Genomic DNA, 25,059 nt, shown 5'->3' with positions numbered 1-25,059 from the left:
TGGTCAAATACCTTTACCCTGTTAGTCTGAAAACCGCCCGGGACCCCAGCAGGTTGTCATGGTGACTTACGTTGTCATCCTGGTCTTCGTCGCTGTCATCGTCACTGACGACGGGTTTGGCCTTGGAGCGACTCAGTCTCTTCTTGCCTTTGTCCTTGTTATGGTGACGGGCTCCGATGCTGCTACCGCCACACTCCTTCTTACCTAGCAGTATCTTCACCCTCACTGAATTAGCTGCAGAGGAGACCGGGAGACAGGGGGATGAGGAGAGAGAGGGATGAGGAGAGAGATGAGAGGGATGAGGAGAGACAGGGGGATGAGGAGAGAGATGGGAGAGAGAGGGATGAGGAGAGAGATGAGAGAGAGAGGGATGAGGAGAGAGAGAGGGATGAGAGAGAGAGAGGGATGAGGAGAGAGATGAGAGAGGGATGAGGAGAAAGAGCGAGAGGGATGAGAGAGAGATGAGAGAGAGAGAGAGATGAGAGAGAGAGGGATGAGGAGAGAGATGAGAGAGGGATGAGGAGAGAGAGGGAGAGGGATGAGAGAGAGAGATGGATGAGAGAGAGGGATGAGGAGAGAGAGCGATGAGGAGAGAGAGGGATGAGGAGAGAGATGAGAGAGGGATGAGGAGAGAGAGCGAGAGGGATGAGAGAGAGAGAGGGATGAGGAGAGAGAGCGAGAGGGATGAGAGAGAGAGATGGATGAGAGAGAGAGAGGGATGAGGAGAGAGAGCGAGAGGGATGAGAGAGAGAGAGAGGGATGAGGAGAGACATGAGAGAGAGAGAGAGAGAAAGCATTACGGCCCAGTAAATGGTACTAAACAGGCCTATAGATGGCGTGCAAACAGAACAGAAATCTACCAAAAAAGCAACCAGTAGCCAAAACATACAATCTCTCCTGAACCTGTGTGTAACCTTAACATTCCCCTGCAGCAATGAAGGTGTACATTTGGCGGTTTGGAACATAAACTTTATATTTGACAAATTAGCCTCCTTGGTTAATCCAAAAATATTAGATAATGAAAAATGGTTTGATAATGATTGGAGAAATCTAAGAAAATCATTGAGAAATACATCTAATTAAAAACACAGAGAACAAAAATATTAGAATTATATAAATATAATATATATAAATTATTATTATTATTATATATAAATAAATATAATATAAATATAGAATCAAACCACTTCTGGGAGAACTGGAAAAAAACTGAACAAACCTCATCATGAGGGATTGGCTATCCAAAATGGGGAAACGTGGAGAAATCACTTAGCTAACCTCTACAGCAATAAATCAAATCAAATATTATTGGTCACGTACACATGGTTAGCAGATGTTAATGCAAGTGTAGCGAAATGCTTGTGCTTCTAGTTCCGACAATGCAGTAATAACCAACAAGTAATCTAACCTAACAATTCCACAACTACTACCTTATACACACTAGTGTAAAGGGGTAATCTAACAAATGCACAATGATTACCTCATACACACAAATCTAAAGGGGTGAATGAGAATATGTACGTATAAATATACGGATGAGAATGTACAGTGGGGCAAACAAGTATTTAGTCAGCCACCAATTGTGCAAGTTCTCCCACTTAAAAAGATGAGAGAGGCCTGTAATTTTCATCATAGGTACACTTCAACTATGACAGACAAAATGAGGGGAAAAAATCCAGAAAATCACATTGTAGGATTTTTTATGAATTAATTTGCAAATTATGGTGGAAAATAAGTATTGTTGGAAAGTTGGAAAGCTGTTACGTCACTGAAGGGTTGTGTCTCCTCTTCTCTCCCCCAAGAAATTAATTTAGATTCTGGCCCTAAATTCATATATTTAATGCATTTAATCACAATTGTATCTCTGCAGGCTTTATATTTGAATGTATTTCAAAGTTCTGGAAAATAATAGTTTGGTGAAAATCTACTGAATGATTCTGAACATGCTGGTCAGGAGTTTCATCTCGGAAATTTGCTGATAAAGAAAGAAGTCATGTACACTTTGCTAACATCAGACCAAAGAAAATCAACAGGGGCTGATCATTTGGAGCCTGGTCTGCGTTAGTGTTCAGCACCCCTTACTGCTGCCTCTGCAGCCCACATTTTCTGAATTTAACATTCTGATCAGGAAGCAAAAAAAGCAAAAGCATGGAAGTCCGCATATGTGCTGCCACTCCATAAGGATGGGGATTACAAATGATCTGGACAACTATCGCCCCATTTCAAGACCACCTTGTTCAGCTGAGATTCTAGAATCGTTGGTTAATGAACAACTTCCTTCCTTTTTATCTGATCATTGTATCTTTAATATTAACCAATCAGGGCTTAGTCCTGGGCATAGTACTACCACAGCAACCACGCTAGTTGTTAATGATCTTGTCAATGCCTTGGACGCTAGAAAGAGCTGTGCTGCCTTGACCTGTCAAAGGTGATCGACACGGTTGGTTATTCTGTTTTGCTGAAGAAGTTATCAAGAGTCGTCCTGGGATATACAGCCTGTTTATGGTTTCAGAATTATCTCAGTGACAGAACTCAGGCCATCTTGATAGATGGGGTTAAATCAGAATTATCTCAGTGACAGAACTCAGGCCATCTTGATAGATGGGGTTAAATCAGAATTATCTCAGTGACAGAACTCAGGCCATCTTGATAGATGGGGTTAAATCAGAATTATCTCAGTGACAGAACTCAGGCCATCTTGATAGATGGGGTTAAATCAGAATTATCTCAGTGACAGAACTCAGGCCATCTTGATAGATGGGGTTAAATCAGAATTATCTCAGTGACAGAACTCAGGCCATCTTGATAGATGGAGTTAAATCAGAATTATCTTAGTGACAGAACTCAGGCCATCTTGATAGATGGGGTTAAATCAGAATTATCTCAGTGACAGAACTCAGGCCATCTTGATAGATGGAGTTAAATCAGAATTATCTTAGTGACAGAACTCAGGCCATCTTGATAGATGGGGTTAAATCAGAATTATCTCAGTGACAGAACTCAGGCCATCTTGATAGACGGGGTTAAATCAGAATTATCTTACTGACAGAACTCATGCCATCTTGATAGATGGGGTTAAATCAGAATTATCTCAGTGACAGAACTCAGGCCATCTTGATAGATGGGGTTAAATCAGAATTATCTCAGTGACAGAACTCAGGCCATCTTGATAGATGGGGTTAAATCAGAATTATCTCAGTGACAGAACTCAGGCCATCTTGATAGATGGGGTTAAATCAGAATTATCTTAGTGACAGAACTCAGGCCATCTTGATAGATGGGGTTAAATCAGAATTATCTCAGTGACAGAACTCAGGCCATCTTGATAGATGGGGTTAAATCAGAATTATCTCAGTGACAGAACTCAGGTCATCTTGATAGATGGGGTTAAATCAGAATTATCTCAGTGACAGAACTCAGGCTATCTTGATAGATGGGGTTAAATCAGAATTATCTTAGTGACAGTACTCAGGCTATCTTGATAGATGGGGTTAAATCAGAATTATCTCAGTGACAGAACTCAGGCCATCTTGATAGATGGGGTTAAATCAGAATTATCTTAGTGACAGAACTCAGGCCATCTTGATAGATGGGGTTAAATCAGAATGATCTTAGTGACAGAACTCAGGCCATCTTGATAGATGGGGTTGAATCAGAATTATCTCAGTGACAGAACTCAGGCCATCTTGATAGATGGGGTTAAATCAGAATTATCTCAGTGACAGAACTCAGGCCATCTTGATAGATGGGGTTAAATCAGAATTATCTTAGTGACAGAACTCAGGCCATCATGATAGATGGGGTTAAATCAGAATTATCTTAGTGACAGAACTCAGGCCATCTTGATAGATGGGGTTAAATCAGAATTATCTTAGTGACAGAACTCAGGCCATCTTGATAGATGGGGTTAAATCAGAATTATCTCAGTGACAGAACTCAGGCCATCTTGATAGACGGGGTTAAATCAGAATTATCTTAGTGACAGAACTCATGCCATCTTGATAGATGGGGTTGAATCAGAATTATCTTAGTGACAGAACTCAGGCCATATTGATAGATGGGGTTAAATCAGAATTATCTCAGTGACAGAATTCAGGCCATCTTGATAGATGGGGTTAAATCAGAATTATCTTAGTGACAGAACTCAGGCCATCATGATAGATGGGGTTAAATCAGAATTATCTTAGTGACAGAACTCAGGCCATCTTGATAGATGGGGTTAAATCAGAATTATCTCAGTGACAGAACTCAGGCCATCTTGATAGATGGGGTTAAATCAGAATTATCTCAGTGACAGAACTCAGGCCATCTTGATAGACGGGGTTAAATCAGAATTATCTTAGTGACAGAACTCATGCCATCTTGATAGATGGGGTTAAATCAGAATTATCTCAGTGACAGAACTCAGGCCATCTTGATAGATGGGGTTAAATCAGAATTATCTGAGTGACAGAACTCAGGCCATCTTGATAGATGGGGTTAAATCAGAATTATCTCAGTGACAGAACTCAGGCCATCTTGATAGATGGGGTTAAATCAGAATTATCTTAGTGACAGAACTCAGGCCATCTTGATAGATGGGGTTAAATCAGAATTATCTCAGTGACAGAACTCAGGCCATCTTGATAGATGGGGTTAAATCAGAATTATCTCAGTGACAGAACTCAGGTCATCTTGATAGATGGGGTTAAATCAGAATTATCTCAGTGACAGAACTCAGGCTATCTTGATAGATGGGGTTAAATCAGAATTATCTCAGTGACAGAACTCAGGCCATCTTGATAGATGGGGTTAAATCAGAATTATCTCAGTGACAGAACTCAGGCCATCTTGATAGATGGGGTTAAATCAGAATTATCTCAGTGACAGAACACAGGCCATCTTGATAGATGGGGTTAAATCAGAATTATCTCAGTGACAGAACTCAGGCCATCTTGATAGATGGGGTTAAATCAGAATTATCTCAGTGACAGAACTCAGGCCATCTTGATAGATGGGGTTAAATCAGAATTATCTCAGTGACAGAACTCAGGCCATCTTGATAGATGGGGTTAAATCTGAATTATCTCAGTGACAGAACTCAGGCCATCTTGATAGATGGGGTTAAATCAGAATTATCTCAGTGACAGAACTCAGGCCATCTTGATAGATGGGGTTAAATCAGAATTATCTCAGTGACAGAACTCAGGCCATCTTGATAGATGGGGTTAAATCAGAATTATCTTAGTGACAGAACTCAGGCTATCTTGATAGATGGGGTTAAATCAGAATTATCTCAGTGACAGAACTCAGGCCATCTTGATAGATGGGGTTAAATCAGAATTATCTTAGTGACAGAACTCAGGCCATCTTGATAGATGGGGTTAAATCAGAATTATCTCAGTGACAGAACTCAGGCCATCTTGATAGATGGGGTTAAATCAGAATTATCTTAGTGACAGAACTCAGGCTATCTTGATAGATGGGGTTAAATCAGAATTATCTCAGTGACAGAACTCAGGCCATCTGGATAGATGGGGATAAATCAGAATGTCTTGAGAATCAAACAGGTGTTCCTCAGGGTTCCATTTTGGTTCCATTGTTCACTTTGTATATTAATGACATAGGAAACACTGTTAATTCTCTTAGCATTCATCTCTAAGCAGATGACACAGTTTTGTGTTCATGTGCCACCTCAGGGTTAGGGTCAGTGTTAGGGTTAGGGTAATGGTCAGGGTTAGGGCTGACCCTCAGTGCAGCAGGCCATTCGTGAACTTCAGCATGACTGATTCAGTTCAGAAATCACTTACAGATCTTAAATTAGTGTTAAATACTAAGTAAAACCAAGCTCGTGCTGTTCTCTAGGTCACAACATGTTGACCCTGAGGACCTGCATATCTGCCCTATAAATGGAGCCCAAACTGAGCTCGTTTCTCAATATAAGTAACTGGGCGTCTGGAAAGATGACAAGTTGTCCTTCGTCACGCATATAGAACATCTGACTAAAAAGCTAAGATAGTTTTTTTAAAATCTAAATAAATCCTGCCTCAGTATTGAAAATAGGAGAAAGCTTGTTCAAACAACACTTCTCCCTGTATTGGACTTTGGTGATATTGTTTACATGCATGTGGCAAACCTCTGTTTGAAAACCCTTGGACCCAGTCTACCATTCAGCAATACGTTTTATCACAGGGGACCATTTTAGGACTCGTCATTGTAGTCTGTATATAAATGTAGGACGGACCTCTCTGTCTGTTAGAAGAGAGCTGCATTCTCTTGTATTTATTTACAAAGCAATCTGACAGAAACTCCCTCCATACGTAACTTCATTAAGATAAGAATCCTAAGTTACCAAACCCGTTCTCAGGAATGGATGACACTAGAGATCCCTTCAGTCTACAAAGATTTGGGAAAATCTGCATTTTGTTTTTTTTTGCCCCTAATTTGTGGAACAATCTGCAGTTAGATGTGCTGTTGTTGCTTTTATTAAATGTGTTTATTTTGTTATTGTGTGCTGCATCATATTGTTTTATACACACGTGTGTGTTTTAATATTCTGTTTTTATTGTAATGTGGCTCACTTGTAAAATAGATGTTTCATCTCAATGTGACTCCCTGTTTAAAGAAATAATACAAATACATATAAAAAAAAAAAAACATTGTCACAAATTAACAAGGCACACCTGTTAACTGAAATGCATTCCAGGTGGCTGGTTGAGAGAATGCCAAGAGTGTGAAAAGCTGTCATCAAGGCAAAGGGTGGCTACTTTGAAGAATCTCAAATATAAAATATATTTTTATATATGTTTAACACTTTTTTGGTTACTACATGATTCCATATGTGTTATTTCATAGTTTTGATGTCTTCACTATTATTCTACAATGTAGGAAATAGTAAAAATTAAAAAATTTTTTTTTACTGTAATGAGTAGGTGTGTCCAAACTTTTGACTGGTACTATATAGGTGGTCCAGGGAATCAAACCCATTCTCCTGGCATTGCAAGAGCCATGTTCAACCAACTGAGCTCCAGAGGACCACATGACAGACAAGTCAAGTACACATCCACAGAGATACAGTAGGTATATTTTTTCAGTTGGATGAGTTGGGTACCTTGCATTGATTTTACATGCCATTATATATGATTCATTGTCAAGAGAGAGAGGGGGGGGGGGGGGAGAGGGAGAGAAAGAGAGAATCCTTTATCTTACACTCTGCCTCCGACTCTTCCTCATCATCATCGTCTTCATCGTCATCATCGCTGTCCTCTTCACTCTCCTCCTCCTTTACGATTCTCTGTCTGGCACTCTTAAACACAGACTGGAGCACGATGGAGTCCTCATAGATCTACAACACATAGACAGGATTAACATCATAGGTCTACAACACATAGACAGGATTAATATCATAGCTCTACAACACAGACAGACACCATGTCATATCTACAACACAGACAGACACCATGTCATATCTCTACAACACAGACACCATGTCATATCTCTACAACACAGACAGACACCATGTCATATCTACAACACAGACAGACACCATGTCATATATCTACAACAGACAGGCACCATGTCATATCTACAACACAGACAGACACCATGTCATATCTACAACACAGACAGACACCATGTCATATCTCTACAACACAGACTATTTGAATTAATTTGCATCACTGTCAATGACATACTTTTATTTTGAAGGCAAACCGCAAATTCCACTATTGTGCTTAATCCTTATTGTGGCTAGCTTCACAACACATAACCCGGTCCGGTCAAGCCTCACTAGCCACATGAAGCTAGCTGGCTGCTAATAACGTTAGCTTTGGGCAACAGAGTTAAGTAGCTGGCTGCTTATAACGTTAGCTTTGGGCAACAGAGTGAAGTAGCTGGCTGCTTATAACGTTAGCTTTGGGCAACAGAGTTAAGTAGCTGGCTGCTTATAACGTTAGCTTTGGGCAACAGGGTTAAGTAGCTGGCTGCTTATAACGTTAGCTTTGGGCAACAGAGTTAAGTAGCTAGCTGCTTATAACGTTAGCTTTGGGCAACAGGGTTAAGTAGCTGGCTAGCTATTTATTTTCATGAACTGAAGTTCAATTTCAATAGTCGAACAACAAGTGTCTACCTAGCTAATACTTACTCACAAGGATTCCTAAATCATTGCTAAGAATAATGAAAATGACTGCAGTTTCTACTGGTCATTGTTTTCATGCTGGTTGTATTGTGCTAGCTAGGTACCAAGCTAAAGCTAGCTACCCCAGAAGTTGCGGTCGAACAAATGATGCTTTATTACCAACGCGGTATTGTAAACACATCGTTCGTGGCCGGTGATTGCTCGTTTGCAGACTTTTTTGTACAGCTTTGACAGTGTTACTGTATATTTTTTGACACGCAAAGACCCAAACGGCGTTCCATAGTATGTATGTTGTGAAGCTAATAGCAGTGACTCTACTAGTGTGTAACTCCGGTAGGGAAACATCTGAAAAAAAGCGAGGTTGGTAGTGTGTACTGGTGATCGACCAGTCGGCGAAAGCCAACATCATCCACGACAGAGAACGGTGGATTGTCAAGGGCAATGAATTCCATTATCTTGGCTTTAATGGATTTTTCCTTTTGAGTTGTCTTGCTTAAATTTTCTTACTCTTTCAAATGTCTGCTCAACTTGTTGCATGCTCGATCCACACAACAGACATTGTGGGCTAGGTTAGGAATGCTGTGTTGCACGTGTAGCGCAAAATTTTACGTGGCGTAATTACGTTATGTACCTACGTTATTAAGGGACGCACAGCAGCTTTGACATAGGTTTTTAACATTGGCGTTAAACTAGACATCGGGCCGATACCGATGTTGGCATTTTTAGCTAATATCGGCCGATTCCGATATGTTCACCGATATATCGTGCATCCCTAGTATTAGGTCAAAGCTGTGATCTGGAAAACCTTGGAAGTGCATGGGTGAATTAGGCATTATGGTGCTCATATGAATTTCCTTTCTTTTTCAGCTTCAGACCAATACCTATTCTCACTTAAAACAGACAATAGATCTACGACACAGACAGGCATAACATCATAGATCTACAACACATAGACAGACATAACATCATAGATACTATTACGGAAACCCAGACGCAAGCTGCCCAGTGACGCGAGCCTACCAGATGAGCTAAATGCCTTTTATGCTCGCTTCGAAGCAAGCAACACTGAAGCATGCACGAGAGCACCAGCTGTTCTGGATGACTGTGTGATAATTCTCTCGGTAGCCGATTTGAGCAAGACTTCTGAACAGGTAAAAATTCACAAAGCCGCGGGACCAGATGGATTACCAGAACGTGTACTCAAAGCATGCGCTGACCAACTGGCAAGTGTCTTCACTGACATTTTCAACCTCTCCCTGTCTGAGTCTGTAATACCTACATGTTTCAAGCAGACCACCATAGTCCCTGTGCCCAAGAAAGCGAAGGTAACCTGCCTAAATGATTACCGACCCGTAGCACTCACGTCGGTAGCCATGAAGTGTATTGAAAGGCTGGTCATGGCTCACATCAACAGCATCCTCCCGGATACCCTAGACCCACTCCAAATTACATGCTGCCCAAACAGATCCACAGATGACGCAATCTCTATTGCACTCCACACTGCCCTTTCCCACCTGGACAAAAGGAACACCTATAGTTGAAGTCAGAAGTTTACATACACCTTAGCTTTACATACACTCAGTTTTTCACAATTCCTGACATTTAATCCTGATGAGTAAAAATTCCCTGTCTTAGGTCACTTAGGATCACCACTTTATTGTAAGAATGTGAAATGTCAGAATAATAGTAGAGAGAATGATTTATTTCAGCTTTTATTTCTTTCATCACATTCCCAGTGGGTCAGAAGTTTACATACACTCAATTAGTATTTGGTAGCATTGCCTTTAAATTGTTTAACTTGGGTCAAATGTTTCAGGTAGACTTCCACAAGCTTCCCACAATAAGTTGGGTGAATTTTGTCCCATTCCTCCTGACAGAGCTGGTGTAACTGAGTCAGGTTTGTAGGCCTCCTTGCTCGCACACGCTTTTTCAGTTCTGCCCACAAATGTTCTATGGGACTGAGGTCAGGGCTTTGTGACGGCCACTCCAATACCTTGACTTTGTTGTCCTTAAGGCAATTTGACACAACTTTGGAAGTATGCTTGGGGCCATTGTTACATTTGGAAGACCCATTTGCGACCAAGCTAAAAAACTTTCTGACTGATGTCTTGAGATGTTGCTTCAATATATCTACATCATTTTCCTTCCTCATGATGCCATTTATTTTGTGAAGTGCACCATCCCTCCTGCAGCAAAGCACCCCCACAACATAATGCTGCCACCCTCGTGTTTTACGTTTGGGATGGTGTTCTTCGGCTTGCAAGCCTCCCCCTTTTTCCTCCAAACATAACGATGGTCATTATGGCCAGACAGATCTATTTTTGTTTCATCAGACCAGAGGACATTTCTCCAAAAAGTACGATCTTAGACCCCATGTGCAGTTACAAACCGTAGTCTGGCTTTTTTATGGCGGTTTTGGAGCAGTGGCTTCTTCCTTGCTGAGCGGCCTTTCAGGTTATGTCGATATAGGACTTGTTTTACTGTGGATATAGATACTTCTGTACCTGTTTCCTCCAGCATCTTCACAAGGTCCTTTGCTGTTGTTCTGGGATTGATTTGCACTTTTCGCACCAAAGTACGTTCATCTCTAGGAGACAGAACACGTCTCCTTCCTGAGTGGTATGACGGTTGCGTGGTCCCATGGTGTTTATACTTGTGTACTATTGTTTGTACAGATGAACGTGGTACCTTCAGGAGTTTGGAAATTACTCCCAAGGATGAACCAGACTTGTGGAGGTCTACAATTTTTTTTTCTGAGGTCTTGGCTGATTTCTTTTGATTTTTCCATGATGTTATGTAAAGAGGCACTGAGTTTGAAGGTAGGCCTTGAAATACATCCACAGGTACACCTCCAATTGATTCAAATGATGTCAATTAGCCTATCAGAAGCTTCTAAAGCCATGACATAATTTTCTGGAATTTTCCAAGCTGTTTAAAGGCACAGTCAACTTAGTGTATGTAAACTTCTGACCCACTGGAATTGTGATACAGTGAATTATAAGTGAAATAATCTGTCTGTAAACAAATGTGGGAAAAATGTGTTGTGTCATGCACAAAGTAGGTGTCCTAACTGACTTGCCAAAACTATAGTTTGTTAACAAGAAATTTGTGGAGTGGTTGAAAAAATAGTTAATGACTCCAACCTAAGTGTACGTAAACTTCCGACTTCAACTGTATGTGAGAATGCTGTTCATTGACTACAGCTCAGGGTTCAACACCATAGTGGCCACGAAGCTAATCACTAAGCTAAGGACCCTGGGACTAAACGCCTCCCTCTGCAACTGGATCCTGGACTTCCTGACGGGCCGCCCCCCAGGTGGTAAGGGTAGGTAACAACACGTCTACCACACTGATCCTCAACACTGGGGCACCGCAAAGGTGTGTATTTATTCCCCTCCTGTACTCCCTGTTCAACTCACGACTGCACGGCCAGGCATGACTCCAACACCATTATTAAGTTTGCTGACGACACAACAGTGGTAGGCCTGATCACTGACAACGATGAGACAGCCTATAGGGAAGTCAGAGAACTGGCAGTGTGGTACCAGGACAACAACCTCTCCCTCAACGTGACCAAGACTAAGGAGCTGATCGTGGACTACAGAAGAAGGCAGGCCGAACACGCCCCCATTCACATCGACGGGGCTGCAGAGCAGGTTGAGAGTTTCAAGTTCCTTGGTGTCCACATCACCAACAAACTATCATGGTCCAAACACACCAAGACAGCCGTGACGACAAAACCTATTCCCCCTCAAGAGACTGAAAAGATTTGGCATGGGTCCCCAGATTCTCAAAAAGTTCTACAGCTGCACAATTGAGAGCATCCTAACCGGTTGCATCACCGCCTGGTATGGCAACTGCTCGGCATCCGACCGTAAGGCGCTACAGAGGGTAGTGCGTACGTCCCAGTACATCACTGTGGCCAAGCTTCCCGCCATCCAGGACCTATATAGTAGGCGGTGTCAGAGGAAGGCCCATAAATTGTCAGAGACTCCAATCACCCAAGTCATTGACTGTTTTCTCTGCTACTGCACGGCAAGCGGTGCCAGAGCACCATGTCTAGGACCAAAAGGCTCCTTAACAGCTTCTACCCCCAAGCCATAAGACTGCATTTCACACTAAGGTCTACACTTGTTGTATTCGGCACATGTGACAAATAAAGTTTGATTTGATTTCATCTAAATCACATAGACAGGCACAATGTCATAGATCTACAATACATAGACACCATGTCATAGATACACAACACAGACAAAACATGATAGATTTACAACAGACAGACAGACATTATAGATACACAGCACATAGATATACAGACCAGCATAGCTCTACAACACATAGACAGGGATAACATCATAGATCTACAACACATAGACAGACATTATAGATACACAGCACATAGACATACAGACCAGCATAGCTCTACAACACATAGACAGGGATAACATCATAGATTTACAACACATAGACAGAGGTAACATTGTAGACCTACAACACATAGAACATACCAACATCATAGATCTACAACACATAGAACATACCAACATCATAGATCTACAACACATAGGCTGCGTTCAGACATGCAGCCCAATTCTGATATTATTTTCAATAATGGGTCTTTTGACCATCCAGATCAGCTCTGACAAAGATTTGAAAAGATCTGATGTGATTGGTCAAAAGACCAATTGTAGAAAATAAGATCATAATTTGTCTGCCTGTGTGAACGCAACCAGTGACAGACATAACATCATATACTGTATCTACAACACCTAGAATGGCAGCACATCATAGATCTACAACACATAGACAGACATATCATAGATATACAAAACATGGAAATACCCACCATAGAAATACAACACATAAACATACCTATCATAGATATACAACACATAGACAAACCACACCATGTTATAGAGCTACAGCACATAGACAGGCGCAACATCATAGAGATATACAACACATAGACAGGGTGAGGAATATAGTTCAGGGTTAGGGGTTAGAGGTGACTGACCTGTGACCCCTCCAGGTTAAAGGTCTGAGCGTTGTGACAGAGCAGCATCACATCCTTCTCCAGGTCAGACACACTCCTGAACTTGTGGCTCCGCACACGCTCCTGGAAACAAACAAACAAACAAACAAACAAACAAACAAACAAACACACAAACAAACAAACAAACAAACACGCAATCAGTCTGTCACACTTTGGTAGGTTCCTCTGTCTGTGTTTAATATGTATTATCTGTTGTTTAGGTACCTTGATTTTCTTGAAGTCAACAGGTTTCCTGATCAGCTCGTAGTACTCTGGCAGCTCTTTCCTGGACGGCAGCTGGACAAACACCTCTGACAGCTGTCTGTTAGACCTGTTGACAAACAACACAAATACCAGGTATGGTAGTAGGTGCACTGCTTTGTGTCAAGAACTACAACGCTGCTGGGTTTTTATACACATATACAGTACCAGTCAAATGTTCTACATTGTAGAATAATAGTGAAGACATCCAAACTATGAAATAACACATATGGAATTATGTAGTAACCAAAAAAGTGTTCAACACATTTTTGATTCTTCAAAGTAGCCACCCTTTGCCTTGATGACAGATTTGCACACTCAGTTTAACTTCATTAGGGTAGGGGGCACTATTTTCACTTCCGTATGAAAAGCGTGCCCAAAGTAAACTGCCTGCTACTCAGGCCCAGAAGCTAGGATATACATATAATTGGTAGATTTAGATAGACAACACTCTAAAGTTTCTAAAACTGTTAACATAATGTCTGTGAGTATAACAGAACTGATATGACAGGTGAAAACCTTAGAAGAATGTATCCAGGAAGTGGGATTTTTTGATGTGGTTATTTCAATTGAATGCCTATAGAGTATTTGTAGTTTTCCATAGACTGCCTAGATTCCATTGACTTAGGACTCAAATTGCGCTTCCTATGGCTTCCACTAGATGGCAACAGTCTTTAGAAATTGTTTCAGGCTTGTATTCTGATGCTCGCGGACGAGAGCACGCCTTTCTTGTTTTCCTTTTATATTGACGTAGCTTTTGTCCGGTCGAAATGTTATTGATTATTATGACTAAAAACAACCCGAGGATTGATTAAAAACATTGTTTGACATGTTTCATGTGTGATTAGTGATGTCCCATAATAACTCCTGACATCGAGGCTTAGTCCCATAATAACTCCTGACATTGAGGCTTAGTGACGTCCCATAATAACTCCTGACATTGAGGCTTAGTGATGTCCCATAATAACTCCTGACATTGAGGCTTAGTGATGTCCCATAATAACTCCTGACATTGATGCTTAGTGACGTCCCATAATAACTCCTGACATTGAGGCTTAGTGACGTCCCATAATAACTCCTGACATTGAGGCTTAGTGATGTCCCATAATAACTCCTGACATTGATGCTTAGTGATGTCCCATAATAACTCCTGACATTGAGGCTTAGTGACGTCCCATAATAACTCCTGACATCGAGGCTTAGTGATGTCCCATAATAACTCCTGACATTGAGGCTTAGTGACGTCCCATAATAACTCCTGACATTGAGGCTTAGTGATGTCCCATAATAACTCCTGACATTGAGGCTTAGTGATGTCCCATAATAACTCCTGACATTGAGGCTTAGTCCCATAATAACTCCTGACATTGAGGCTTAGTGATGTCCCATAATAACTCCTGACATTGAGGCTTAGTGGCGTCCCATAATAACTCCTGACATTGAGGCTTAGTGACGTCCCATAATAACTCCTGACATTGAGGCTTAGTGACGTCCCATAATAACTCCTGACATTGAGGCTTAGTGATGTCCCATAATAACTCCTGACATTGAGGCTTAGTGACGTCCCATAATAACTCCTGACATTGAGGCTTAGTGATGTCCCATAATAACTCCTGACATTGAGGCTTAGTGACGTCCCATAATAACTCCTGACATTGAGGCTTAGTGATGTCCCATAATAACTCCTGACATTGAGGCTTAGTGACGTCCCATAATAACTCCTGACATTGAGGCTTAGTCCCATAATAACTCCTGACATTGAGGCTTAGTCCCATAATAACTCCTGACATTGAGGCTTAGAAAACAGGTAGATAGTTCCTGTCTAGTAGAAAAAAGGTAGATAGTTCCTGTCTAGTAGAAAACAGGTAGATAGTTCCTGTCTAGTAGAAAAAAGGTAGATAGTTCCTGTCTAGTAGAAAACAGGTAGATAGTTCCTGTCTAGTAGAAAACAGGTAGAGAGTTCCTGTCTAGTAGAAAACAACTAGAGAGTTCCTGTCTAGTAGAAAACAGGTAGAGTTCCTGTCTAGTAGAAAACAGGTAGATAGTTCCTGTCTAGTTGAAAACAGGTAGATAGTTCCTGTCTCGTAGAAAACAGGTAGATAGTTCCTGTCTCGTAGAAAACAGGTAGATAGTTCCTGTCTCGTAGAAAACAGGTAGATAGTTCCTGTCTAATAGAAAACAGGTAGATAGTTCCTGTCTAATAGAAAACAGGTAGATAGTTCCTGTCTAGTTGAAAACAGGTAGATAGTTCCTGTCTAGTAGAAAACAGGTAGATAGTTCCTGTCTAGTAGAAAACAGGTAGATAGTTCCTGTCTAGTAGAAAACAGGTAGAGTTCCTGTCTAATAGAAAACAGGTAGATAGTTCCTGTCTAGTAGAAAACAGGTAGATAGTTCCTGTCTCGTAGAAAACAGGTAGAGTTCCTGTCTAGTAGAAAACAGGTAGAGTTCCTGTCTAGTTGAAAACAGGTAGATAGTTCCTGTCTAATAGAAAACAGGTAGAGTTCCTGTCTAATAGAAAACAGGTAGAGTTCCTGTCTAGTAGAAAACAGGTAGATAGTTCCTGTCTAGTAGAAAACAGGTAGATAGTTCCTGTCTAGTTGAAAACAGGTAGATAGTTCCTGTCTAGTAGAAAACATCTAGAGAGTTCCTGCCTAGTAGAAAACAGGTAGAGAGTTCCTGTCTAGTAGAAAACAGGTAGAGAGTTCCTGTCTAGTAGAAAACATCTAGAGAGTTCCTGCCTAGTAGAAAACAGGTAGAGAGTTCCTGTCTAGTAGAAAACAGGTAGATAGTTCCTGTCTAGTTGAAAACAGGTAGAGAGTTCCTGTCTCGTAGAAAACAGGTAGAGAGTTCCTGTCTAGTAGAAAACAGCTAGAGAGTTCCTGCCTAGTAGAAAACAGGTAGAGAGTTCCTGTCTAGTAGAAAACAGGTAGATAGTTCCTGTCTCGTTGAAAACAGGTAGATAGTTCCTGTCTAATAGAAAACAGGTAGATAGTTCCTGTCTAGTTGAAAACAGGTAGATAGTTCCTGTCTAGTAGAAAACAGGTAGAGTTCCTGTCTAATAGAAAACAGGTAGATAGTTCCTGTCTAGTAGAAAACAGGTAGATAGTTCCTGTCTCGTAGAAAACAGGTAGATAGTTCCTGTCTAGTAGAAAACAGGTAGATAGTTCCTGTCTAGTAGAAAACAGGTAGATAGTTCCTGTCTAGTAGAAAACAGGTAGAGTTCCTGTCTAATAGAAAACAGGTAGAGTTCCTGTCTAATAGAAAACAGGTAGATAGTTCCTGTCTAGTAGAAAACAGGTAGATAGTTCCTGTCTCGTAGAAAACAGGTAGAGTTCCTGTCTAGTAGAAAACAGGTAGAGTTCCTGTCTAATAGAAAACAGGTAGATAGTTTCTGTCTAATAGAAAACAGGTAGAGTTCCTGTCTAATAGAAAACAGGTAGAGTTCCTGTCTAGTAGAAAACAGGTAGATAGTTCCTGTCTAGTAGAAAACAGGTAGATAGTTCCTGTCTAGTTGAAAACAGGTAGATAGTTCCTGTCTAGTAGAAAACATCTAGAGAGTTCCTGCCTAGTAGAAAACAGGTAGAGAGTTCCTGTCTAGTAGAAAACAGGTAGAGAGTTCCTGTCTAGTAGAAAACATCTAGAGAGTTCCTGCCTAGTAGAAAACAGGTAGAGAGTTCCTGTCTAGTAGAAAACAGGTAGATAGTTCCTGTCTAGTTGAAAACAGGTAGAGAGTTCCTGTCTCGTAGAAAACAGGTAGAGAGTTCCTGTCTAGTAGAAAACAGCTAGAGAGTTCCTGCCTAGTAGAAAACAGGTAGAGAGTTCCTGTCTAGTAGAAAACAGGTAGATAGTTCCTGTCTCGTTGAAAACAGGTAGATAGTTCCTGTCTAATAGAAAACAGGTAGATAGTTCCTGTCTAGTTGAAAACAGGTAGATAGTTCCTGTCTAGTAGAAAACAGGTAGAGTTCCTGTCTAATAGAAAACAGGTAGATAGTTCCTGTCTAGTAGAAAACAGGTAGATAGTTCCTGTCTCGTAGAAAACAGGTAGATAGTTCCTGTCTAGTAGAAAACAGGTAGATAGTTCCTGTCTCGTAGAAAACAGGTAGATAGTTCCTGTCTCGTAGAAAACAGGTAGATAGTTCCTGTCTCGTAGAAAACAGGTAGAGTTCCTGTCTAGTAGAAAACAGGTAGATAGTTCCTGTCTAATAGAAAATGGGTAGATAGTTCCTGTCTAGTAGAAAACAGGTAGAGTTCCTGTCTAGTAGAAAACAGGTAGATAGTTCCTGTCTAGTAGAAAACAGGTAGATAGTTCCTGTCTAGTAGAAAACAGGTAGATAGTTCCTGTCTAGTAGAAAACAGGTAGAGAGTTCCTGTCTAGTAGAAAACAGGTAGATAGTTCCTGTCTAGTAGAAAACAGGTAGATAGTTCCTGTCTAGTAGAAAACAGGTAGAGTTCCTGTCTAGTAGAAAACAGGTAGAGTTCCTGTCTAGTAGAAAACAGGTAGAGTTCCTGTCTCGTAGAAAACAGGTAGAGAGTTCCTGTCTAATAGAAAACAGGTAGATAGTTCCTGTCTAGTAGAAAACAGGTAGATAGTTCCTGTCTAGTAGAAAACAGGTAGAGAGTTCCTGTCTAGTAGAAAACAGGTAGATAGTTCCTGTCTCGTAGAAAACAGGTAGATAGTTCCTGTCTAGTTGAAAACAGGTAGAGTTCCTGTCTAGTAGAAAACAGGTAGATAGTTCCTGTCTAATAGAAAACAGGTAGAGTTCCTGTCTAGTAGAAAACAGGTAGATAGTTCCTGTCTAGTAGAAAACAGGTAGATAGTTCCTGTCTAGTTGAAAACAGGTAGATAGTTCCTGTCTAGTAGAAAACATCTAGAGAGTTCCTGCCTAGTAGAAAACAGGTAGAGAGTTCCTGTCTAGTAGAAAACAGGTAGATAGTTCCTGTCTAGTTGAAAACAGGTAGAGAGTTCCTGTCTCGTAGAAAACAGGTAGAGAGTTCCTGTCTAGTAGAAAACAGCTAGAGAGTTCCTGCCTAGTAGAAAACAGGTAGAGAGTTCCTGTCTAGTAGAAAACAGGTAGATAGTTCCTGTCTAGTTGAAAACAGGTAGATAGTTCCTGTCTCGTAGAAAACAGGTAGAGTTCCTGTCTAATAGAAAACAGGTAGATAGTTCCTGTCTAGTTGAAAACAGGTAGATAGTTCCTGTCTAGTAGAAAACAGGTAGAGTTCCTGTCTAATAGAAAACAGGTAGATAGTTCCTGTCTAGTAGAAAACAGGTAGATAGTTCCTGTCTCGTAGAAAACAGGTAGATAGTTCCTGTCTCGTAGAAAACAGGTAGAGTTCCTGTCTAATAGAAAACAGGTAGATAGTTCCTGTCTAGTAGAAAACAGGTAGATAGTTCCTGTCTAATAGAAAATGGGTAGATAGTTCCTGTCTAGTAGAAAACAGGTAGAGAGTTCCTGTCTAGTAGAAAACAGGTAGATAGTTCCTGTCTAGTTGAAAACAGGTAGATAGTTCCTGTCTCGTAGAAAACAGGTAGAGTTCCTGTCTAATAGAAAACAGGTAGATAGTTCCTGTCTAGTTGAAAACAGGTAGATAGTTCCTGTCTAGTAGAAAACAGGTAGATAGTTCCTGTCTAGTAGAAAACAGGTAGATAGTTCCTGTCTAGTAGAAAACAGGTAGAGTTCCTGTCTAATAGAAAACAGGTAGATAGTTCCTGTCTAGTAGAAAACAGGTAGATAGTTCCTGTCTCGTAGAAAACAGGTAGAGTTCCTGTCTAGTAGAAAACAGGTAGAGTTCCTGTCTAATAGAAAACAGGTAGATAGTTTCTGTCTAATAGAAAACAGGTAGAGTTCCTGTCTAATAGAAAACAGGTAGAGTTCCTGTCTAATAGAAAACAGGTAGAGTTCCTGTCTAGTAGAAAACAGGTAGATAGTTCCTGTCTAGTAGAAAACAGGTAGATAGTTCCTGTCTAGTTGAAAACAGGTAGATAGTTCCTGTCTAGTAGAAAACATCTAGAGAGTTCCTGCCTAGTAGAAAACAGGTAGAGAGTTCCTGTCTAGTAGAAAACAGGTAGAGAGTTCCTGTCTAGTAGAAAACATCTAGAGAGTTCCTGCCTAGTAGAAAACAGGTAGAGAGTTCCTGTCTAGTAGAAAACAGGTAGATAGTTCCTGTCTAGTTGAAAACAGGTAGAGAGTTCCTGTCTCGTAGAAAACAGGTAGAGAGTTCCTGCCTAGTAGAAAACAGGTAGAGAGTTCCTGTCTAGTAGAAAACAGGTAGATAGTTCCTGTCTCGTTGAAAACAGGTAGATAGTTCCTGTCTAATAGAAAACAGGTAGATAGTTCCTGTCTAGTTGAAAACAGGTAGATAGTTCCTGTCTAGTAGAAAACAGGTAGAGTTCCTGTCTAATAGAAAACAGGTAGATAGTTCCTGTCTAGTAGAAAACAGGTAGATAGTTCCTGTCTCGTAGAAAACAGGTAGATAGTTCCTGTCTAGTAGAAAACAGGTAGATAGTTCCTGTCTAGTAGAAAACAGGTAGATAGTTCCTGTCTAGTAGAAAACAGGTAGAGTTCCTGTCTAATAGAAAACAGGTAGATAGTTCCTGTCTAGTAGAAAACAGGTAGATAGTTCCTGTCTCGTAGAAAACAGGTAGAGTTCCTGTCTAGTAGAAAACAGGTAGAGTTCCTGTCTAATAGAAAACAGGTAGATAGTTTCTGTCTAATAGAAAACAGGTAGAGTTCCTGTCTAATAGAAAACAGGTAGAGTTCCTGTCTAGTAGAAAACAGGTAGATAGTTCCTGTCTAGTAGAAAACAGGTAGATAGTTCCTGTCTAGTTGAAAACAGGTAGATAGTTCCTGTCTAGTAGAAAACATCTAGAGAGTTCCTGCCTAGTAGAAAACAGGTAGAGAGTTCCTGCCTAGTAGAAAACAGGTAGAGAGTTCCTGTCTAGTAGAAAACAGGTAGAGAGTTCCTGTCTAGTAGAAAACATCTAGAGAGTTCCTGCCTAGTAGAAAACAGGTAGAGAGTTCCTGTCTAGTAGAAAACAGGTAGATAGTTCCTGTCTAGTTGAAAACAGGTAGAGAGTTCCTGTCTCGTAGAAAACAGGTAGAGAGTTCCTGTCTAGTAGAAAACAGGTAGAGAGTTCCTGCCTAGTAGAAAACAGGTAGAGAGTTCCTGTCTAGTAGAAAACAGGTAGATAGTTCCTGTCTCGTTGAAAACAGGTAGATAGTTCCTGTCTAATAGAAAACAGGTAGATAGTTCCTGTCTAGTTGAAAACAGGTAGATAGTTCCTGTCTAGTAGAAAACAGGTAGAGTTCCTGTCTAGTAGAAAACAGGTAGAGTTCCTGTCTAATAGAAAACAGGTAGAGTTCCTGTCTAGTAGAAAACAGGTAGATAGTTCCTGTCTAGTAGAAAACAGGTAGATAGTTCCTGTCTAGTAGAAAACAGGTAGATAGTTCCTGTCTAGTTGAAAACAGGTAGATAGTTCCTGTCTAGTAGAAAACATCTAGAGAGTTCCTGCCTAGTAGAAAACAGGTAGAGAGTTCCTGTCTAGTAGAAAACAGGTAGATAGTTCCTGTCTAGTTGAAAACAGGTAGAGAGTTCCTGTCTCGTAGAAAACAGGTAGAGAGTTCCTGTCTAGTAGAAAACAGCTAGAGAGTTCCTGCCTAGTAGAAAACAGGTAGAGAGTTCCTGTCTAGTAGAAAACAGGTAGATAGTTCCTGTCTAGTTGAAAACAGGTAGATAGTTCCTGTCTCGTAGAAAACAGGTAGAGTTCCTGTCTAATAGAAAACAGGTAGATAGTTCCTGTCTAGTTGAAAACAGGTAGATAGTTCCTGTCTAGTAGAAAACAGGTAGAGTTCCTGTCTAATAGAAAACAGGTAGATAGTTCCTGTCTAGTAGAAAACAGGTAGATAGTTCCTGTCTCGTAGAAAACAGGTAGATAGTTCCTGTCTCGTAGAAAACAGGTAGAGTTCCTGTCTAGTAGAAAACAGGTAGATAGTTCCTGTCTAATAGAAAATGGGTAGATAGTTCCTGTCTAGTAGAAAACAGGTAGAGAGTTCCTGTCTAGTAGAAAACAGGTAGATAGTTCCTGTCTAGTTGAAAACAGGTAGATAGTTCCTGTCTCGTAGAAAACAGGTAGAGTTCCTGTCTAATAGAAAACAGGTAGATAGTTCCTGTCTAGTTGAAAACAGGTAGATAGTTCCTGTCTAGTAGAAAACAGGTAGATAGTTCCTGTCTAGTAGAAAACAGGTAGATAGTTCCTGTCTAGTAGAAAACAGGTAGAGTTCCTGTCTAATAGAAAACAGGTAGATAGTTCCTGTCTAGTAGAAAACAGGTAGATAGTTCCTGTCTCGTAGAAAACAGGTAGAGTTCCTGTCTAGTAGAAAACAGGTAGAGTTCCTGTCTAATAGAAAACAGGTAGATAGTTTCTGTCTAATAGAAAACAGGTAGAGTTCCTGTCTAATAGAAAACAGGTAGAGTTCCTGTCTAGTAGAAAACAGGTAGATAGTTCCTGTCTAGTAGAAAACAGGTAGATAGTTCCTGTCTAGTTGAAAACAGGTAGATAGTTCCTGTCTAGTAGAAAACATCTAGAGAGTTCCTGCCTAGTAGAAAACAGGTAGAGAGTTCCTGTCTAGTAGAAAACAGGTAGAGAGTTCCTGTCTAGTAGAAAACATCTAGAGAGTTCCTGCCTAGTAGAAAACAGGTAGAGAGTTCCTGTCTAGTAGAAAACAGGTAGATAGTTCCTGTCTAGTTGAAAACAGGTAGAGAGTTCCTGTCTCGTAGAAAACAGGTAGAGAGTTCCTGTCTAGTAGAAAACAGCTAGAGAGTTCCTGCCTAGTAGAAAACAGGTAGAGAGTTCCTGTCTAGTAGAAAACAGGTAGATAGTTCCTGTCTCGTTGAAAACAGGTAGATAGTTCCTGTCTAATAGAAAACAGGTAGATAGTTCCTGTCTAGTTGAAAACAGGTAGATAGTTCCTGTCTAGTAGAAAACAGGTAGAGTTCCTGTCTAATAGAAAACAGGTAGATAGTTCCTGTCTAGTAGAAAACAGGTAGATAGTTCCTGTCTCGTAGAAAACAGGTAGATAGTTCCTGTCTAGTAGAAAACAGGTAGATAGTTCCTGTCTAGTAGAAAACAGGTAGAGTTCCTGTCTAATAGAAAACAGGTAGATAGTTCCTGTCTAGTAGAAAACAGGTAGATAGTTCCTGTCTCGTAGAAAACAGGTAGAGTTCCTGTCTAGTAGAAAACAGGTAGAGTTCCTGTCTAATAGAAAACAGGTAGATAGTTTCTGTCTAATAGAAAACAGGTAGAGTTCCTGTCTAATAGAAAACAGGTAGAGTTCCTGTCTAGTAGAAAACAGGTAGATAGTTCCTGTCTAGTAGAAAACAGGTAGATAGTTCCTGTCTAGTTGAAAACAGGTAGATAGTTCCTGTCTAGTAGAAAACATCTAGAGAGTTCCTGCCTAGTAGAAAACAGGTAGAGAGTTCCTGTCTAGTAGAAAACAGGTAGAGAGTTCCTGTCTAGTAGAAAACATCTAGAGAGTTCCTGCCTAGTAGAAAACAGGTAGAGAGTTCCTGTCTAGTAGAAAACAGGTAGATAGTTCCTGTCTAGTTGAAAACAGGTAGATAGTTCCTGTCTCGTAGAAAACAGCTAGAGAGTTCCTGCCTAGTAGAAAACAGGTAGAGAGTTCCTGTCTAGTAGAAAACAGGTAGATAGTTCCTGTCTCGTTGAAAACAGGTAGATAGTTCCTGTCTAGTAGAAAACAGGTAGAGTTCCTGTCTAATAGAAAACAGGTAGATAGTTCCTGTCTAGTAGAAAACAGGTAGATAGTTCCTGTCTCGTAGAAAACAGGTAGATAGTTCCTGTCTAGTAGAAAACAGGTAGATAGTTCCTGTCTCGTAGAAAACAGGTAGATAGTTCCTGTCTCGTAGAAAACAGGTAGATAGTTCCTGTCTCGTAGAAAACAGGTAGAGTTCCTGTCTAGTAGAAAACAGGTAGATAGTTCCTGTCTAATAGAAAATGGGTAGATAGTTCCTGTCTAGTAGAAAACAGGTAGAATTCCTGTCTAGTAGAAAACAGGTAGATAGTTCCTGTCTAGTAGAAAACAGGTAGATAGTTCCTGTCTAGTAGAAAACAGGTAGATAGTTCCTGTCTAGTAGAAAACAGGTAGAGAGTTCCTGTCTAGTAGAAAACAGGTAGATAGTTCCTGTCTAGTAGAAAACAGGTAGATAGTTCCTGTCTAGTAGAAAACAGGTAGAGTTCCTGTCTAGTAGAAAACAGGTAGAGTTCCTGTCTAGTAGAAAACAGGTAGAGTTCCTGTCTCGTAGAAAACAGGTAGAGAGTTCCTGTCTAATAGAAAACAGGTAGATAGTTCCTGTCTAGTAGAAAACAGGTAGATAGTTCCTGTCTAGTAGAAAACAGGTAGAGAGTTCCTGTCTAGTAGAAAACAGGTAGATAGTTCCTGTCTCGTAGAAAACAGGTAGATAGTTCCTGTCTAGTTGAAAACAGGTAGAGTTCCTGTTTAGTAGAAAACAGGTAGATAGTTCCTGTCTAATAGAAAACAGGTAGAGTTCCTGTCTAATAGAAAACAGGTAGAGTTCCTGTCTAGTAGAAAACAGGTAGATAGTTCCTGTCTAGTAGAAAACAGGTAGATAGTTCCTGTCTAGTTGAAAACAGGTAGATAGTTCCTGTCTAGTAGAAAACATCTAGAGAGTTCCTGCCTAGTAGAAAACAGGTAGAGAGTTCCTGTCTAGTAGAAAACAGGTAGAGAGTTCCTGTCTAGTAGAAAACATCTAGAGAGTTCCTGCCTAGTAGAAAACAGGTAGAGAGTTCCTGTCTAGTAGAAAACAGGTAGATAGTTCCTGTCTAGTTGAAAACAGGTAGAGAGTTCCTGTCTCGTAGAAAACAGGTAGAGAGTTCCTGTCTAGTAGAAAACAGCTAGAGAGTTCCTGCCTAGTAGAAAACAGGTAGAGAGTTCCTGTCTAGTAGAAAACAGGTAGATAGTTCCTGTCTCGTTGAAAACAGGTAGATAGTTCCTGTCTAATAGAAAACAGGTAGATAGTTCCTGTCTAGTTGAAAACAGGTAGATAGTTCCTGTCTAGTAGAAAACAGGTAGAGTTCCTGTCTAATAGAAAACAGGTAGATAGTTCCTGTCTAGTAGAAAACAGGTAGATAGTTCCTGTCTCGTAGAAAACAGGTAGATAGTTCCTGTCTAGTAGAAAACAGGTAGATAGTTCCTGTCTCGTAGAAAACAGGTAGATAGTTCCTGTCTCGTAGAAAACAGGTAGATAGTTCCTGTCTCGTAGAAAACAGGTAGAGTTCCTGTCTAGTAGAAAACAGGTAGATAGTTCCTGTCTAATAGAAAATGGGTAGATAGTTCCTGCCTAGTAGAAAACAGGTAGAGAGTTCCTGTCTAGTAGAAAACAGGTAGATAGTTCCTGTCTAGTTGAAAACAGGTAGATAGTTCCTGTCTCGTAGAAAACAGGTAGAGTTCCTGTCTAATAGAAAACAGGTAGATAGTTCCTGTCTAGTTGAAAACAGGTAGATAGTTCCTGTCTAGTAGAAAACAGGTAGAGTTCCTGTCTAATAGAAAACAGGTAGATAGTTCCTGTCTAGTAGAAAACAGGTAGATAGTTCCTGTCTCGTAGAAAACAGGTA

At 40.5% G+C, this 25,059-nt stretch overlaps 1 protein-coding gene across 1 annotated transcript in view; it reads right to left on the bottom strand.

The window, feature by feature from the left end:
• LOC129826804 (probable global transcription activator SNF2L2) overlaps positions 1-25,059 on the bottom strand; it is a gene marked incomplete at its 5' end in the record, with an annotated part of 74,346 nt that overhangs the window by 5,689 nt on the left and 43,598 nt on the right. The window contains 4 exons of the mRNA XM_055887891.1: positions 71-234; positions 7,189-7,324; positions 13,131-13,232; positions 13,374-13,479. Of these exons, the coding sequence (XP_055743866.1) occupies positions 71-234; positions 7,189-7,324; positions 13,131-13,232; positions 13,374-13,479 (508 nt within the window). The remainder of the gene's footprint in view (positions 1-70; positions 235-7,188; positions 7,325-13,130; positions 13,233-13,373; positions 13,480-25,059) is intronic.

This window comes from Salvelinus fontinalis, chromosome 28 (genome assembly GCF_029448725.1).
Source record: "Salvelinus fontinalis isolate EN_2023a chromosome 28, ASM2944872v1, whole genome shotgun sequence".
In the NCBI taxonomy this organism is placed as follows: Eukaryota; Metazoa; Chordata; class Actinopteri; order Salmoniformes; family Salmonidae; genus Salvelinus; species Salvelinus fontinalis.
Note: the sequence above shows the minus strand (reverse complement) of the source record. Positions and strands in the feature narration are given on the sequence as shown.